Consider the following 17445-nt stretch of genomic DNA (forward strand, 5'->3'; position numbering starts at 1 on the left):
ACAAAACTGCTTTTCAGCAGTTACACGTGAAATATTTATTGTTAGCATCTCTGAAACAAAACTATTTGCAAGGCTTTGTCAATGAACAGGTGCTCTGTGCAGTACTGTTATAAATCAATCACGGCAAGAGGCCACTAATCACCTCTGGCACAATGAGACGTCATAAATCAATCAATTTAACTGTAATATGAAAGCGCAGACAGATAAAGTTAAATATTCTTAAATCTCTGATATTTGTTATTTATATTTTCAGCCAAAAGACAGATGTGTTCCTTCAGCCTGGCTCTGTTTATGTAACATGAAAGCAGTGTCTTGCCTCACTCTTAGTTCCTGAGATGAGAGGATAACATGCTTCTCTGAAGTTGTAAGACCCACCAATGGGCAGGTGTACGGTAAGCTTTTAGTGCCAAAGACAAATTTGGCTCCCTGATGTGCTTTTTGGTGTGAGGAGGAACAAACAAGTCTCAAAGGTCTACGTATTCATTTCTTACTGTATTTCAAAAGGAGTCCTTAACATTTTAACTTTATGTACTGGGGGAATGTGATTGAGTTCCACAGATTTCTATTTAGACAACGTGTAATGCAGCACTTCAGTTGTCCCCATAAATCTTTAGGATTACAGGGATATTACCTTGCACAGAAATACGTTTAGTAACTATTTTTATAGGATATTGACAAATTCTTCCAAATTCACATCAAGATGATGGTTTACAAGATGAAAGTTACAAGGAAAATCAATTAATCTTATATATACATTAACATGTATGTCAAACTAAAGACTTTTTATCTGGCTCTGATGGTGTGAGCCTCATTTTTTCTCTCTGTTTCTTTGCAATGTGTCTTGTCAAACTTGGTCATGTCACACTCTTAAAGATGTTTGCAGGTGTGAAACCAGCGAGACATCCTGTATGTGTAACTCCTTACAGATCCGGGAAGGTATACCTTGATACAGCAGTTGTTTGACTTAAACGCTAACAAGCTCAAAATGACAAACATTCAGATGCAGAGCGTGCCATGTTCACACCTTGGCTGAACATGTTAGCACAATGAAACTTGTTAATTTCCTCCAAATAAAACATGCTGTACAGTTTCCAAAGGCCTTGACGGTATTACCAAGCTGTCCACATAGCAACCTGCAGAAAGCGTAGGTCTTTGGCTGTCAGCATAATCAGTGTACTTCTGTGGTGGCCTATTTTTTTTCCCCCTCCATCATCACTTCTCTCTTCACAAAGAATTGCTTAAGAGGTTGTGGTTTCCCTAGAAGATGAACCTTACTCTATAAATACTTGGGCACAAATGTCATGTCAGAAAAAAAAAACATGTTAACTGTTGGTCAGTTACCAAATTGGTCAAATACCTTGTGGGAATTAAATAAATTAAGCGTTTGTAATTCTATCTATCTATCTAACACTTGCTAATGCACCACAATTCACATAGTTATAAAATGTTCTACTAAATCATAATTACAAAAGTAAATTAACTACAGGTGTCAGATGGAAGAATATTGTAGTATAGAGAAAACAACAGAGGTATCTCAAAATTATACTTCAGTATGGTACATGAGCAAATGTTCAGACTGCTCCAGTCTTTTTTACCCCGATTTTTGTGAGCTCCATCACACCAGTCTGACTGAGAAGAACAGCTTAAACTGACTGAAAACAAAACCTCAGTGCTAGAGCAATGTGCCAGTGTGATCCACAACAACGTAATAGTTTAACATCAAGGTAAAGTGACAGTGAGTCCCACAAATGTCCAGAAGTTAATTTTAATCTGTCGTTAGTTTTACATTTATTAAGACTATGACTGACTTTGCAGGAATAAGTAATTACTGTCATGCATTAATAATACAAAATGAATAGGCATCTTGCATTATTAATGCAAAAAGCAGGCATCTGTGGAAAGTTATGTCTCACTTATTATGCTGAAATATATCTAAAACATGTTTAAATTACTGTGGTAATGGGGCATCATAAAGAAAATAAAGCATAGCAGTTAAAAACATATTTTCAGCTGTATTTATGTATAATTGTATAACTATATGCAATGAAATATATAATTCAGTTTTTTAGTCATGACTAAGTAATCTGCTGGTGTGTCAGCAAAAAAGAAAAAAAAAAACAAACAATACAGCTGAGATTCTCTGCAAAAATTCAGCCAATCACTATGATTTCCACTTCCAACCCTTGATGACCTTGTGACTAAATCTTCCATTTGAGTAGGAAGACATCAGTTGAGCAAGAGAAGGGCAATGTGTTACCATGACTGGAGGACTAGCTGCTTTGATTCTTCTAAGTACATTGTGTGAGTGCAGCTCTTATCCACTGTTTGTGTGAAAAGATTGCAAACACATATTAGGTTGCATAAAATTTTAGATACATTATTTGTGTTAACCACAGTTTGTATTTTTTAAGTGTTTTCTGTCATGTTGTAACTCTGTTGCTGTTTTTCTCTTTTCTTCAGCTCTGACTCAAACTACAGATGTTCCTTGCCAGACCTCTTTGACTGTGGCTGAAGTTGGTGATAATTTGACCCTGACATGTCCAGACTTTGGGAAAGAAATTGGGTTGTTCTACTGGTATAAGATGAATTTCGCACAAAAGGTCCAAACAGTTGCTTCAGGAACTTTTGACAAAATAATGCTTAAAGGACAATTTGCCAACCCAAGATTTAGTTTCACAAAAATGGATGATCATTATTCTCTCATCATAAGGAACGTGAGCAAAGAAGATGAAGCAACATACCTCTGTCAAGCAGGAACGGCATATGAAATGGAATTTATTAAAGGCACAATTGTGAATGTGAATGGTAAAGTATGTTCATTTCAGTGTCTTTGCTTGCTATGACTTTGTTAATACACAAACAATTATAGTTCATTCCATTTCATGCTTTTTTATGAATCACACAGATCGGAATCAGCAGAAACACGTCTATGTGAAACAAAGTCCGGAGAAAGCATCTGTTCAGCTGGGAGACTCAGTGACTCTGCAGTGTTCACTTCTCTCCAAGAACAAAGAAAACAGAGTCCAGTGTCCAGGTGAACACAGTGTGCACTGGTTCAGATCTGGATCAGGAGGATTTCATCCAGGTATCATCTACACTCACAGCAGCAGGAGAGATGAACAAGAGGGAAGAAGCTGTGTCTACAGTTTGTCCAAAACTATGCAGAACTCCTCTGATGCTGGGACTTACTACTGTGCTGTGGTCACATGTGGAGAGATCCTGTTTGGTGAAGGAACTAAAGTGGAGACAGGTATGTTTAAAAGTCTCATTTAAATCATAGTTCATAAATATTCATTTTCAAATCTGTTATTTTATGACAATGACAATGAGAAAGAAAAATAAATATAATAATATACTCTGCTCCAAAAAAATCACGGTACATTTATTTTTAGGACATTTATCTTTTTCTTTTATCTTACAAAATAATGGACACTTCTAGCTCATCAGGCCTCAAAAAAAAAAAAAATGGTTAAGACTAGAGCTGCTTGTGCTCGCAGTTGGGGGACCACTGACTTAGGTTCACAGTTTCCAGGCTCAATGAAGTGAACTTGTAATGGCAAAACATATGTGGTGCAGACTTTTCTTAGATGGGGTTTTTGCAGCCTCTGCTTCTTTTCCGTTCCATTTTTGTTCACTTTTCTGTGTGTGTGTGTGTGAGTGTGTGTGTGTGTGTTTTTTTTTTCTTCTGCAGTTTATATACATTTCCACATAACATTGTATCAGTGAGGTTTTGATAACAGGACTAAAAGGAAACTACAGCCTAAAAACTATCAGCATTAAAATTTTGACACATTCTTGTCCACTTTGCCTGGCAGCTGCTCTGACAGCTCCTCATCCTTGGCGGTCAGCCATTCCATGATTTCCTGCAGAGAGAGCTGCAGTTTCCCGCTGTTGTCTGAGAACGCCTCTAGCCGCACCCTGTTAACTCACATGCAGTTAGTTTGGCAAACAGTAACATTCTCCAACGCACAAACTAAACACTGCAGATGACATTTGGTCGCTGCCTCCCACACTCCAGAATGCCAACGCATTAGTTTTGTTAACATCCAAACCTTATAAAGCTTTAAGTTTAACTTAAACTTAGACTTATTAGACTTAGTCTTAGACTTAGACTGTCACCCCAGAGACCTGGGTTTGCAACCTATAAGCAGTCCAAGAGGGGAAAAGGTATCAAAATCACGAGGCAAGGATCAGAAGAACCAGTAGGGTGAAACGGTCAAATACACTAAGGAAACTGGCACAAGGAATAACACGCCAGGGGCACTCGACACAGAGGACAAAGATGATCTGGCACGGACAAAGGGGCAGACAAGACTTAAATACACTAGTGGGTGGGAAGACAAGTAGGCACAGGCGAAACACATTAAGGCAGGGCAGGTAATCAAAACTGGCAGGAAGACACAAGAGGGCCCAATGAGTCCGATATGACATGACAGTTATAGACAGTCATAGACTGTCATGTCATGTCATGTCGGACTCATTGGTCCGATTTTGACCTGATGATGGTGCGATGTAAAACAGTAATGAATCACCAAAGTTCTTCCAATTCATCCTGAGGAGAATGTGAATGTTTGTATCAAATTTCATGTTGATTCATCCAAAAGTTACTGACATATTTCAGTGTGGACTAAAGTTGTGTATCTATGAACCAACATGCCGACACTGCCATCTATAGAGCCACACCACTAGTGCGGCTAAAAAGGAACATTTGTTATTTGGACAGTAAGTTTCCTGTTGTGGAACAACTGACTGCAATCGAAAACGTGGTCTACCTTTCAGTTTTTCCTTTTCATGATAAAAAGGTATGATAAGGTAATCACATCATCATATTAAAATCCAAAATAGGTACAACTAATGAGCACTATCTGTACGAAACTTACATTTAAGCATTACTAAATATCTCTGTGGGGGTTTTTTTTCTCATTCCAGGACAAGAACTTTGTCCTCTTGTCATTGTGCTTGGGACACTGCTGTCCTGCTGTGTCATTGTGATTGCTGCACTAATTCTCTGCAGAAAGCAAAAGCCTGTTTGTGAACATTGCATAGGTAGGTTCATTGTGCACACATGAATTATTTGAAACTTTAACCAAGTCAGTTGTGACTAGATAGTTATGAAGATTAAAATGAAACAGTAACCAATAACTGTTCTCAGTGTCAACACTCTTTATTAATGTCTTGCTTTTATAAACAGGAGATGTTTTCAGTCATGCTGAACATGACAGATCAGCTGAGGATCAACCAAGTTTTGTGGTAAATATAATCAAAATATTCAATGAGTGTCTGGACCTGATGGTGGATGGTAGATGTACACAAAGCAGATTTGAGTCCCCCCAAATCTGAGTTGGTTTAAGCACCAAAGTCCTTAAATCACTACACACTAATGTGTAATGTAAAAACAGTCCATTAATTGCTTCTGGTATTACAGGTCCAACCTCTAACCTCTAACTTTCAACCATACTTAGCATTTGCAGGATGGTGAAGCAGAGGCATTGAACTATGTGGCGCTGGATTTCACGTCAAGAAAAGCTAAAAGATGGAAGAATAACAGGGAGTCACCACAGGAGTGTCTCTACTCGGGCATGAGGGACTATCAGTGAACTGCTGTCCCCATGAAGAAGAAGCAATTGATATGTACAGTGTCACATAAAATATTACTGTTTGGATGAAATGAGATGATTATTATTATTATTATTAGTAGTAGTAGTAGTATTATTAGTTCTTCTTCTCTTGTCAGATTGATCTTGCATAATCACTTAAAATCTGAGTGTAATACAAATAATGTAAGTACCTTTCTCTGCCATTAAAGAGAAAATCCATGTTCTCTGTTTATTATATGATGATATTAGACAGGTTTATGAATAACCCAGTAACTGGCTGATGCTCAAGGAGCAAAGAGCCAGAATTGATCTCGGTAAAAATGCCTCTGCTGTTAGCTTAGACATCTCTTTGCCTAAACCCTGTTATCCCTCTGTAACTTTAACACCATTGTCAATAACCATTTTCTGTCTGTAATTGCTGTCATTAGGCCTGCATCTTGTTTTGCCATCAGCTTGATGCTTTACTTACTTTTTATTCCTCCCCCCTGCAAACATCTCTGCTCAGCCGACCCATCCTGTGTCAATAAACATGTCATGTCATGTCATGTCATCATCTGCCGCTTATCTGGGTACAGGCCCAGGTCACGGGGGCGACTGCCGCCCAGTTCCCAATGCATCGAAGTCCTACGGCACCCCCTACAGGTGGTGGGCCCATGGTACTGGGGCTCAAACCCACAACCCCGAGAAACGGAGTCTCGTGCTCAACCAACTGAGCTAACCGGGCGGTACTCAATAAACATTTAAATAAGAAATTAATAAAAATAATACACATTGTATATTTTTATTTGATGAGGACAATTGACAGTTTATACTTGTTGGACATGGTTTTTGATGTAAATGTCCTTAATGAGAGAGTTGTTTCATCCAAACTCAAGGACACTAAGCTTGCTGGATTCTAATTCATTAGAAAGGTTCAGCAGCATGATGTTATGATAACCTGTAGGGTTCCCCATAGTGTTGGTGACACTTAAAGCATAGCCATTTTTACAACCTCAGTTTTTTCCATAAAGTAGCAAACAGACAGCGAACAGATCACCATATTACTTCTTTGGAAGAAAATCTTCTGCTAGATTCTTCACCTCTATGTCGTCTGATTTCAGGACAGTGGAGAGAGCAGGATTTTCAGCTGTTGGTGAGTCCTTTGGGGCAGTCGACCTATCCTGCTGTAATCTGTCATCCTTCTACTTTGGTCCTCCCATTAATTTAATGATACTGGAGACAGTTGATTACCTTAAGATGGGTTGCACCAAACAAACTAGTTCTTATGTGGAGATCTGTTGTTGCTAAACATTTACACCCAGTAATCGCTAGGTGTAACTGTTGTGTAGTTAATTGAACCAACTGACAGAGCTACAGTCAACACATCGTACCTGAAACTTGATAAATGGAAAAATAATGAGAAATAATGACAAAAACCTTAAACCTTTTAAATTGTATTTCACAAAAATAATCCAACACACCTCAAATTAAAGGTACGTACTTGATTTGTGGTGGACAAGCATCTGAGACAGCATGAAGAGAAGAGGCTTGTAGGAATCAGCAGGCTAGAAAAAAAAACTGCACTCACAATTTCTATTTTTACAGGTCAGCTGAGCGCCTCCACAATTTTAATACCCGCTGGTAACTGCAGAAGTACCTCCTGCTGTAGTATCCTTAGCTGGGAAACACTACTGGTGTCATGCAGTAGAGTATTATCATGATTCTAATGTTTGTTCAGCAAAACAACAAAACAGAAGAAACATGACAAAACAAAGCATGAATAAAATTATAAAGAGCATCAACATTTAACTTGAGAGTACAAACTCTCCTCAGCAATCTCGTTCTTCTTCCTTACTCTCGTTGCTTTTCTTTCAGAGAAGTTCAAAGCAGCGTAGTTCATTTGGTTTTCATCTTCAGTCTGTGCAGCAAATGAAATAGATATAAATATAAATATATATAGTGATATAAATATATGGTGCCTTGTAAATGCCATAACAATAAATTTCATTTTGTATTCTCACTTACAATATCATGTACTTGCCGGTGCGAATTGTCATTCCGTGCCTCTGAAATAGCACTTTCAGTTCCTGCAGATGAATGAAATTATATGTATAAAACAGATAAAAGCATTTAATTGTCGCAGTAATACTGTAATAGTCATAAAAATAAAAATCCTCACAATGGAATTTTTTCAATTATTCTGATAAAACAAGTTAGAGGCTGTGCTTAGTGAGGCTCACAAATTTACAACAAGAACTATGGAGACCTAAACGTTTGTCCTTAAATGTATGTTGTTGCTATTATACACTAATCATTGATAATATGTACAACAACAGTTTTACCCTTGAACCTATATTGTAAAGGTTTATCTGATCTTGTAAATGAACATTAATTGTGATGAACCTTAATTAAATGTTACAGGATAACTTTAGTATTAAAAAGTTTTAGTTTCTTACAACACTTACCCTTATATTGCTCATGTACTCTTCGGTTGCGGATGAGGACAACATTTCCAAAAACAGAAATGGCCAAGCAGACCGTTAATATCCCCAGTGCAATGAAATGAACTTTATGCGTTGTTTGCACTTGAAAACAAAGAAAAACAACTTGTCAGTGCTCTGTGAGGAAAATGAGATATTTTCATTTGCGATGACCTCAGTGTATTTTGATTAATACTTCCATTAATGAACACAAAGTCATACCCATTTGCAGTTTTGTTCCATTTCCAAATAATATCTGTCCACATGTGGCCACAGCACAGTAAAAAGTCCCAGCATCAGAGGAGCTGACGCTCTTAGTGAAGCGATAAACGCAGCTCTTTTCAGGTGAATGTGCATCAGGTTTCTTCTCACATTCGTCACTTCTGTTTCTGTCAGTGTAGATCATTCCTGGGTGAGATTTCTCTGCTCCAGCTCTGAACCAGTACACACTGTGAACTCCTGGACATGTTTTGTTCTCAGGGCCAGAGAAGACTGAACACTGCAGAGTCACTGAGTCTCCTGGACGGACTGGACCAGATACTGCCTGAACAACAGCGTAATTTGAAGTCCTCTGAGAGTTTCCTGAGTGATATAAAACTGTGTTCAAATTTTAAGAACCCCAAACCTGTAAATGCTTAGAGACACTTGAAAAGCTTGTAAAAATAGATCATAATTACCTTTTACTAACAAATACGTCCCACTCCATTTAGTATTAATCCACTCCTTGAGTTCACAGTGATACATTCCCTCATCTTCTGGAATCGTGCTCAAAATGGTTAGGTTACTACAGTTCTCAGCATTATTCACTTTCAATCTTGATTCAGAAAACTCTGGCACAAACTCAATATTTGTAGTTTTCCGCTTCATCGCCATTACTTTCAGGGTATCTCCGGCATTCTGCTTGTACCAGAATATCTCTCTACTGCTAAACAATTCACTAGGTAAAACACATGTGAACGTCACAGGTTCACCAACATGAACTGTGATCACTGGAACCAGGGAATCTGAAACAAAAGTTAACATACATTAAATAAAAAACAAGTGTACGAGGTGGAAAAGCTACGAAACAACATGATGAAGAACTGTAAATTCTCAGGTGAGAAAAAAACACTTACATCCATGATGAAGAACAAGCAGTGTGACCCACAACACGATCATCTTGACAATGTCTTTTGTTTGGAGACTTGGCTGGCATTTCAATGAGTGAAGGAGGTGAGATGATCCTGATAGGTCAGACAGTCAAATGCCTCTGATTGGTTATCGCAGAATATATTCAAAAGTGTACTTCCTTTCACACTGTTTTCATCCTGGTCTTTGTGAAGCGTATTACCTTTCTTTAATCTTTGGTAGCCAATGACAAAATTGTTCATATTTCCCTTTTGACTTTAACACACTCGCCTTTCTCAGAGATTTTTTTTTCTTTGTGCTTGAACTTTAAGCAGGAATTGCTATAATGGTACATACTACAATAAATGTCTAAAATGCACCACTTCCTGTGACTCAGAGGAAAGATTCACATGCTGGATCTTTCAAAGGCCATAGCCCATGACATTGTGTTCTTCAGTTGACCTAAAGTCCAGACAGAACCAACGCTCCCTCCCCAGATGAGATATTTTAGCCTCACATTGACCAGAGCTAATGTGTATTTTGGTTTGTCCTTGTCAAGTCAAGAAATCAAATATTTTTGAGTATATCTTGTGGAGGTCGCCCTGAAACTGCAGACAAAGGGGTAAATCAGCCATTTCTTTACCATAATGTGCATATGTGTGTGAAACAAACATTATTTACAGCCTGCAGTTGACAGGATCAGCCACATTAAAGGAGCGTGAACAGTGACAATGCTTACATGCTGATGTCAAGCAGGTATAATGTTTATGAAATGTTCACCATCTTCACTGTTTTGCATGCAGTATCACAGTGTTGATAAGGACCTCGAGACCACAAGACAGTTTCCACCCTCAGGCTTCTAAACAGTCTCACTGAAATTGTGAACCTGCCCCCAGTCATCACTCACACACAACATCCTCACTAACACGTGCAGTCACACACACCTCCCTTTGAAACTCCTGCCCTGCCACTCTGACAATTTACCTTTTCTACTCAAATTAGCACAGTTCATGACGTGTTGTCCTTCCCCCGCAATCTAACATGTCATGCAAACCTCAATACAAGCAAGTGTATTGTAGTGCACATAAAACATTATTGCCTGCTGCACAACTCTTACACTGCTCTGTTATGCTGCTATGAATATTTTATCAAGGTTTGCACAGTTCACTCTTTTTTTTGCACGTTACTTCAATAGTCAGTATCTTTATTTTATTTTATTTTATTTTTGTATATAAATCTTTTTAAATGTCTTAAGCTGTTCCTTTCCAGATACTGCTTGATCATGATTGATAATATTTGGTCATGAACCAAAGTGTATTACACAAAGTAACATGTTGACTTCATGATGAGCTGTAGATGAAAAGTCAGGCTTTCACCAAAGTGACTACAGTTTACCCTGAGGGGGGTTAAACCTGTGTTGCAAAGTTCATGACAAACCATTCAACAACTGTTGAGATACTTCACTCAAATCCACAAATGTCATCCTCATTGCAATCCTGGAGGAAAACCAGAGCAAGCAAAGTTATTAGGGTTCATCATCTGGAAACCATGAATGTATGTGTCAGATATTCAGCCAATCAGTTCACTAGATGTTGCCATATTTCACAGAATAAGTGAAAACTCTGACCTGCTGGTGGCGCTAGCACCAAGGCCACAGGACCATTAAAGCGGTTAGGATTCATTCCCTCATAACCATGGATACTGGTGCAATTTTCATGGCAGTCTGTCTTATAGTTATATTTCAGCCAGGATAAAAGTGGTGGAATCACCGGCTCACAGACCAACATACTGACAATCTCATCCTGACATTCAGAAAAACATGACCAAAACTGTTCACACTTACTTGTTTCTTTCATCTTTAGTGACATTAAATAATTTAGAGAATGGATAAGAATGAGAAGTAATATGCTTCACAAAGACCAGGACGAGGCCAGTGTAACAGGAAGTGCACTTTGATGGTATAGTCTGTTCTAACCAATCAGACGCATTTAATGGTTTGACTTATCACCATCGTACCACCTCCCTTACTCACAAAATCAGTGAGGGACAAATGAAGACAGTGTCAAGATGATCCTGATATGGGTTACACTGCTTCTCCTTCATCAAGGATGTAAGTCCTGTTGCAGTCTAGATATGTAGTGTTTCATGTTTTTTGTGTCCTTTTTTTGTATTTTACATTATACACTAATTGCTGTTTATTGATTTATGTGTGTTTCAGATACACTGGTTCCAGTGATTATGGTCCAAACTGGTGAACCTGTGACGTTCTCGTGTGTTTGGCCTGAAGATGTGAGCAATAGAAAACTCTATTGGTACAAGCAGAGTCCTGGGGATACTCTGAAATTAATTGCATCGCTGTCAAAAAGGATAAAACTGAAGTATGAACCAGAGTTTTCTGGCTCAAGATTGGAAGTAACAGATAAAGATAAGCTCAACACTCTGACCATTTTGAGGACGATTCCAGAAGATGAGGGAATGTATCACTGTGTAATCATGGACTGGGGTGAGAATACTTGGACTGGGACCTATTTGTCATTAAAAGGTAATTATATGATCTGCACTGTGTTGATGTTTTGTAACAGTTTTTCTCAGTGCATTTTTTGAGAAACAATTCCAAATTCATTTTACAGTATAGAGTGTCTTAAAATATCCAATAGAAATTTTATGTTGGGTATATTACTCTGTTTTGTCAAAGCAGAGTTTTCACCCAGGCTCTACTTATTCCTGTCTTTTAAGATTTCAGAACATGTGTGGAGACCCCAAACTTTTAACACAGTTTTGTGTTACTCAGGAAACTCTCAGGGGACTTCAAACTACACTGTTGTTCAGTGGCCGACAGAATCTGGTCCAGTCCGTCCAGGAGACTCTGTGACTCTGCAGTGTTCAGTCCTCTCTGACCCTGAGAACAAAATGTGTCCAGGAGATCACAGTGTGCACTGGTTCAGAGCTGGAGCAGAGAAATCTCACCCAGGAATGATCTACACTGCACAGAGAAGTGATGAATGTGAGAAGAAACCCGATGCACATTCACCTGCGCAGAGCTGTGTTTATCGCTTCACTAAGAGCGTCAGCTCCTCTGATGCTGGGACTTTTTACTGTGCTGTGGCCACATGTGGAAAGATATTATTTGGAAATGGAACAAAAGTGCTCATTAGTGGAGGTGATATACAAAATATATTAACATCATGACTAATAAGTCCAAACCTCTTTCAGAAGCATTGATGCGTTTTTTTTTTTTCCTTTTTAGAGAGGAGATCTAGATCTGAATTTATTGCACTGATTACAGCAGTAGTCTTCTTGGCCATTTCTATAATTGGAAATATTGTTTTCATCTGTAGCCGAACTACAAGACCAGCATGTGCACAGTTTAAAGGTAAGTGTTATTGTTTGAATGAAAAATTTGTAATACGACTATTGTTGTACTGGAAAAGTTTGTGTAGTGTAACATCATGCAGGACAGCAAATTGCATATTGTTAATAATTAATTGCATATTGTAAATAATTTATAGGCAAACATTTGTAGCACAGTTTCAGTCTCCATATTCTTGTTTGTTCTTTGTTGGTTCTCGTTTGTTATCTTTACTGTACTCAGTGTCAGTTATAGAGGAAAAAAGTCTGAATTTTTAGTTTACTCACATGTTTACTTTAAAACCTGTTAAATCAGCTGGTGATTGTTATTGAAAAGTCAAATTCCTGTTTCCATTCATCATTAGGAATAGGACGTGTCTCTTCACAAGGAAGACATGATACCTCGAACCAGCTAGTACAGGATATTGTAAGTAAAGACATGAGATCACATTATTTGTTGTTATGTCATTAGTATGATTCCTGGTGTTAACATATACCAACTTATTATATAAAGAGCCTTTTGTTTTCTGCACAGACTGAAGGTGGACATGATCTGAACTATGCTGCGTTACATTTCTCTGGAGAGAAAGTTCCAAGAGGAAGGAAGCAGAAAGAGTTGAAGGCTGAAGAAAGTGTGTACTCCCAAGTTAAACTCTGAAAATGGACGTGTGCCTATGAAAAAATGTGTGTTGGTTTATAAAGTTGACCTCTGACAGTGTGAATAAATAAACAAATAAATGGTATAGACCCCTTTCGAGCTTTGTGTAGAGTGAGTTGTTTCATGATAATGAAAATAAATGGCTTTGTTCTACTATTTTTCCTCTGTATAACTTATAATATTGTATTTTCAACAATAGAGAGTTACTATTATTGCTAGCTTGGGCAGAATAACTTGAACACAGAAAACTAAACTGGCAGATTGCGGATCAAGAATCACAAAACAGCTGCAATATAGAGGACGTACAGATGATGCTTTCACAAAGGTATTAGGTGACTATAGAAGATATTCGTCAACATTTGCTTGTCACAGATCTGACAAAATGCTCAATGTAACAACGACAGTTAAACTGAAATAGAAATGTGTCAGTAGTGGTTATTATAGCAACATAATATTTAACGGAAATCTCAGGCCTTGACTGAAATCACTTACCATGTACTATATCGTGCACATTTACAGTTCGCCGTTTTATTTCAGTGTCTGAATTTTGAGTGTGTGAATCTATCCATCATATAGTGCCCTTAACAAGGCCCAAATGGAATGAAACACGTAGTGTCCATTACATGTACACTACTTTCAGTGTACTTGCTTAAGATCCTGAGTGGTTTCTGTCTTTGTCTAGCTCTTTGAGCCTGGACTGTGACACAATGCCACAAAGGCCTACTCCCACTGCTTCTAAGCTCCACCAGCTCATTCTTGTCTTCATCCAATCACAACCTGCCACGCTTGCCTTTAGCCAATCACGTGTAAGCTATCAAAAAAGTGTTGTCTCTCTATGCTGTCATTCTACTGTCATTTCAGCACCACCCAACCTCCATTCCTCCATTCGTTCCTCTGTACCGACCCATGAATAGAAATGCAACCAACAGTTTTCATTACATTTCACTAAGAGTAATGTAACATGATCACTTCCTGATTTATTGTTTGCATTCGTTAAGCAACACTCATTCATGAAGCTCCCTACAAAGACTGAGGTGTTTTCAAAATACAACACAACCATAAGACAAATCATTGATGGCAAATTAGAAGCAAAATGACAACACAGAAAGTTTTAGAAAACAGTGAATTCAAATGTAAATTTTATTAGTGATTTCATTATATGTGTTCCTTCTATTAGGAAAGAAGCAGCACATCTACACACACAAAACATATATAAATATATATATACATATATAAAGGGGGACACACCACATAATTTTAATAAAAACTCAACAAATAAATTAAAGTTTACAGTTATGTCAAAGTATATGTCTATTGCCAAAACATATATATATATATATATAATTAAGCTTAAGGCTACATTTCCCTCACAGGAGTGCAGTAGCATCAATTAGCAAATGCATGCTTAGACTGTTAATCCATCCCAAGAGCTCTGACATCAGTGTAGATACTCTCTGTTTCTGTTTTTGTTTCCCTTGTCCCTCCTTTGCTAGCTTTCCTACCGGTAAAAGTTGGTGCAGAATAAACCAATGAATCCTCATCTGTCTGGAGAACATTACGAAAAAATGTGAGATGGCAGATGGTAACATTTACACGAGGAGAGAGAAAAATATGATGATCATTTTCAAGCTTTTCAACATTTTCTTTTTACCTTACCTGCTGACGTTCCTGATCACTGCTGGCTGTTGCAGTCGTTTGCAGAGCAACAGCAGCTGTTTTATAAAAAGAAACACAGTGTTAGGATGAATCCAGAATCAGTGTTTGATAACATCTGATTGTGATCAGTGACTTTACTTACCATAATAATGAGAACTTTTCTTGAGTTTCTTGATGAAATAAATAAGGAAGGCTGTGACAATCAGACTTATAGTCAAAGCAGCACACAACAGAAAGATAATAACCCTCTCTTTCTGCGAATGCCAAACTGACATGAAATGAAAAAGGCAAAAACAAAAGTTAATTAGTAAAAGTGTCATTAAGAATAATCATGTATGAGAAGATGTTAGAATACATTAAGAACAAATAGTTGACCCTAATCAAACACACACAAATATGCTGGTTTTCCTTTTAAATAAATGTATGATGCATTTACCTTCAGGAGGAAGTTTTGAATTATTTCCAGAAAATATCTGTCCATATGTGGCCACAGCACAGTAACATGTCCCAGCATCAGAGGAGCTGATGTTCTCAGAGAAGCTGCAGATACAGTTCTTTGTTGAGAGTCCCTCAGTCTTCTTTTGATATTCATCAACACGTTTTCCTTGAGTACAATTAAAACTTGGGTGAGACTGATGTGATCCAGCTCTAATACATCGCATACAGTTTTCTTCGTGGTACGTTTTGTTCTGCGAGTTGGCGAGGACTGAACACTGGACAGACACAGGGTCTTCTGGACAGACTGGATCAGATGGAGGGGTTGTAGTGATATCAGGTTCTGGTCCTGGAAATATGAACAGAGAAAACACTTCACACCTTCATTTTTATGCAAAAGACATTTTAGTTCAAACAAAGTCATTTTCAAGGAGTCTGAAAACCCTTTTTTTACCTTTAACTCTCAGATCTGTTCCATTCAAAAACGTAATGTTTCCCCTGTATGTTTTCATACAATAGTAAACTGCTGTATCATTTAGCTTTACTCTTTCAATATGCAGAACAAATTTTTCAGGCTCTTCACTGACTGTAATGTGATGAACAGCAGTCTTTAAGCTATATGTTTTTCCTAAGACTTCAGGGAAGTTTCCAGAAACAAGCCTAATCCAAAACAAGCTTCCTGAACCCTTGCGCTCACATATCATGATCACATCATCTCCAACATGAACAGTCTTTGTCTCAAAAATCGGCTCGTCTGTGGATCCTGAAAAGACATCAAACAGAGCAGTGAAGAATCATTTATGCCATCTTGCATGTTACAGTAAAAGGAAAACAACACTTTAAATTTGGAGTAAATTTTACCTTTCTATAAATACTTACGCCCCACTCTGAGCATCAACAGTAAATAAAATACAATCATCATTTTATGGTTATTCCACTTGAGACTGCTGAAAATTAGACTGCATTATACAATGATAAACCTAAATGTATCATATCAAGTGGGAGGGACCAAATTCAGAGCAGTCTGATTGGCTTTTCGTTATGTTGGCGTTTCACTGTCCTACCCCAGTGGAAATAATATCAACCATCTTTCCAACCTAAACACATGAGACAACACCAACAGTGAGCTTTTCTTTCATGTTTCATGGTGGGTTTCAATACCTGAAACTTACTGTTCAGTTCAGAACAATGTCTCAGTGTCTAAAGTGTCTCTGCTCGGAAAGTTATTGAAAACAAGAGACAATTTGGCTCATTTTCCTGTACACAAATGGGTGTGATCATTCACTGTTGTACAACCATATTTATGTAGAATTTGTAAGGTGGTTTCCAAATACCCTAAAACAGACAGAGGTGCTGATTTTTCTGTGATTCATGGGGTGAGGTATTGCCTTAAATTTCATGCTGAGTAATTCTGCAAACCCAAGACTATGTTCAGTGACGAAGACTTTCGAAGCTCTGTGCTGTTATTTATTTATTGCTTATTTTTATCTTTTATGATATGGTTCAGCTATGTATGCTATGAGCTGTTAGGTAATTTAATGGCCTTTATTGCATGTAAAATGTTTGTTTATATTAAAATCCTGCAATGTCAGCAGCTCTCTATTAAATCTGCATTAACTGATTTCATGGCCTGTTAGGAGCAGTGGAAACAAGCTGTACACAATAAGTTATTTCCTCTTACTGTTACCACTAATGTGTTAGCAAACAGTTTCAATCAGATATAGAGTAACATTTTTTATTAATTTGAATTACTTTAGCTCTCATTTTTGGTCTCCACCGACTAACTTGAAAAAGAGCTCTTTTGTCAGGGAGGGGTCACAACTGAGCCAACCAGGAACACGAGGGAAGAGAGGACCCAAATGTGAAAACCCCCCAGGACAGGTGATGAGTAAACTAAAAGTCTTTTAATAAAGCAAAATCAGTGGAGGAGTTCAGGGCCATGGAACAAAACTTACACAACTGAAAACCATCTACAAAGGAGAAAAAGACTCAAGAACAAAACTAAACAAAAATACCAAAGTCCTCACTTGCAAACAAAGGAAACCAAGGTAAGTCCATGAGGGGGGAAACGCAAGGCACAGGTACACGGACAAACACAAGGACTTGACGTGGCACAGACACTGGCAGACTTAGGTATGGACAAAGACACAGACTTGGTTACAGACACAGCTGCAGACTCAGATAG

The 17445-nt window shown here is 37.9% G+C and overlaps 4 protein-coding genes across 7 annotated transcripts; 2 read left to right on the forward strand and 2 right to left on the reverse strand.

Moving 5' to 3' along the window:
* Positions 1 to 2190: 2190 nt before the first annotated feature.
* On the forward strand, positions 2191 to 6370 carry LOC121188153. Of its 2 annotated transcripts, XM_041047738.1 has the most exons (6): positions 2191 to 2301; positions 2461 to 2805; positions 2906 to 3250; positions 4930 to 5046; positions 5192 to 5250; positions 5463 to 6370. In XM_041047738.1, exons 1-6 carry the CDS (start codon positions 2259 to 2261, stop codon positions 5595 to 5597), a joined length of 1044 nt encoding a protein of 347 aa, XP_040903672.1. In that variant the 5' UTR covers positions 2191 to 2258; the 3' UTR covers positions 5598 to 6370. The 2 variants fall into 2 exon arrangements, with proteins under 2 accessions (XP_040903672.1, XP_040903673.1); XM_041047739.1 differs by lacking the exon at positions 4930 to 5046 and having other exon boundaries at positions 5463 to 6369.
* On the reverse strand, positions 6371 to 9231 carry LOC121188158. Its single transcript, XM_041047744.1, has 6 exons — positions 9172 to 9231; positions 8734 to 9060; positions 8279 to 8638; positions 8042 to 8161; positions 7602 to 7663; positions 6371 to 7494 (listed from the first exon to the last, which is right to left on the reverse strand). Exons 1-6 carry the CDS (start codon positions 9212 to 9214, stop codon positions 7375 to 7377), a joined length of 1032 nt encoding a protein of 343 aa, XP_040903678.1. The 5' UTR covers positions 9215 to 9231; the 3' UTR covers positions 6371 to 7374.
* Positions 9232 to 11174: 1943 nt separating this feature from the next.
* On the forward strand, positions 11175 to 13280 carry LOC121188152. Of its 2 annotated transcripts, none has more exons than XR_005894684.1 (6): positions 11175 to 11273; positions 11382 to 11705; positions 11955 to 12323; positions 12502 to 12536; positions 12877 to 12938; positions 13047 to 13126. XR_005894684.1 is itself a non-coding variant. In XM_041047737.1 (6 exons), the coding sequence occupies exons 1-6, from the start codon at positions 11231 to 11233 to the stop codon at positions 13167 to 13169; spliced, it is 1047 nt and encodes a 348-aa protein (XP_040903671.1). In that variant the 5' UTR covers positions 11175 to 11230; the 3' UTR covers positions 13170 to 13280. The 2 variants fall into 2 exon arrangements, 1 of the variants encoding a protein (XP_040903671.1); XM_041047737.1 differs by having other exon boundaries at positions 12411 to 12536; positions 13047 to 13280.
* A 1017-nt stretch (positions 13281 to 14297) lies between these two features.
* On the reverse strand, positions 14298 to 16244 carry LOC121188160. 2 transcript variants are annotated; one of them, XM_041047746.1, is made up of 6 exons: positions 16140 to 16244; positions 15715 to 16023; positions 15262 to 15609; positions 14968 to 15093; positions 14826 to 14881; positions 14298 to 14714 (listed from the first exon to the last, which is right to left on the reverse strand). In XM_041047746.1, exons 1-6 carry the CDS (start codon positions 16180 to 16182, stop codon positions 14583 to 14585), a joined length of 1014 nt encoding a protein of 337 aa, XP_040903680.1. In that variant the 5' UTR covers positions 16183 to 16244; the 3' UTR covers positions 14298 to 14582. The 2 variants fall into 2 exon arrangements, with proteins under 2 accessions (XP_040903680.1, XP_040903681.1); XM_041047747.1 differs by having other exon boundaries at positions 16122 to 16198.
* Between the last annotated feature and the right edge of the window lie 1201 nt (positions 16245 to 17445).

The sequence above is a fragment of the Toxotes jaculatrix genome, chromosome 10 (genome assembly GCF_017976425.1).
Source record: "Toxotes jaculatrix isolate fToxJac2 chromosome 10, fToxJac2.pri, whole genome shotgun sequence".
NCBI classification, from domain to species: Eukaryota; Metazoa; Chordata; class Actinopteri; family Toxotidae; genus Toxotes; species Toxotes jaculatrix.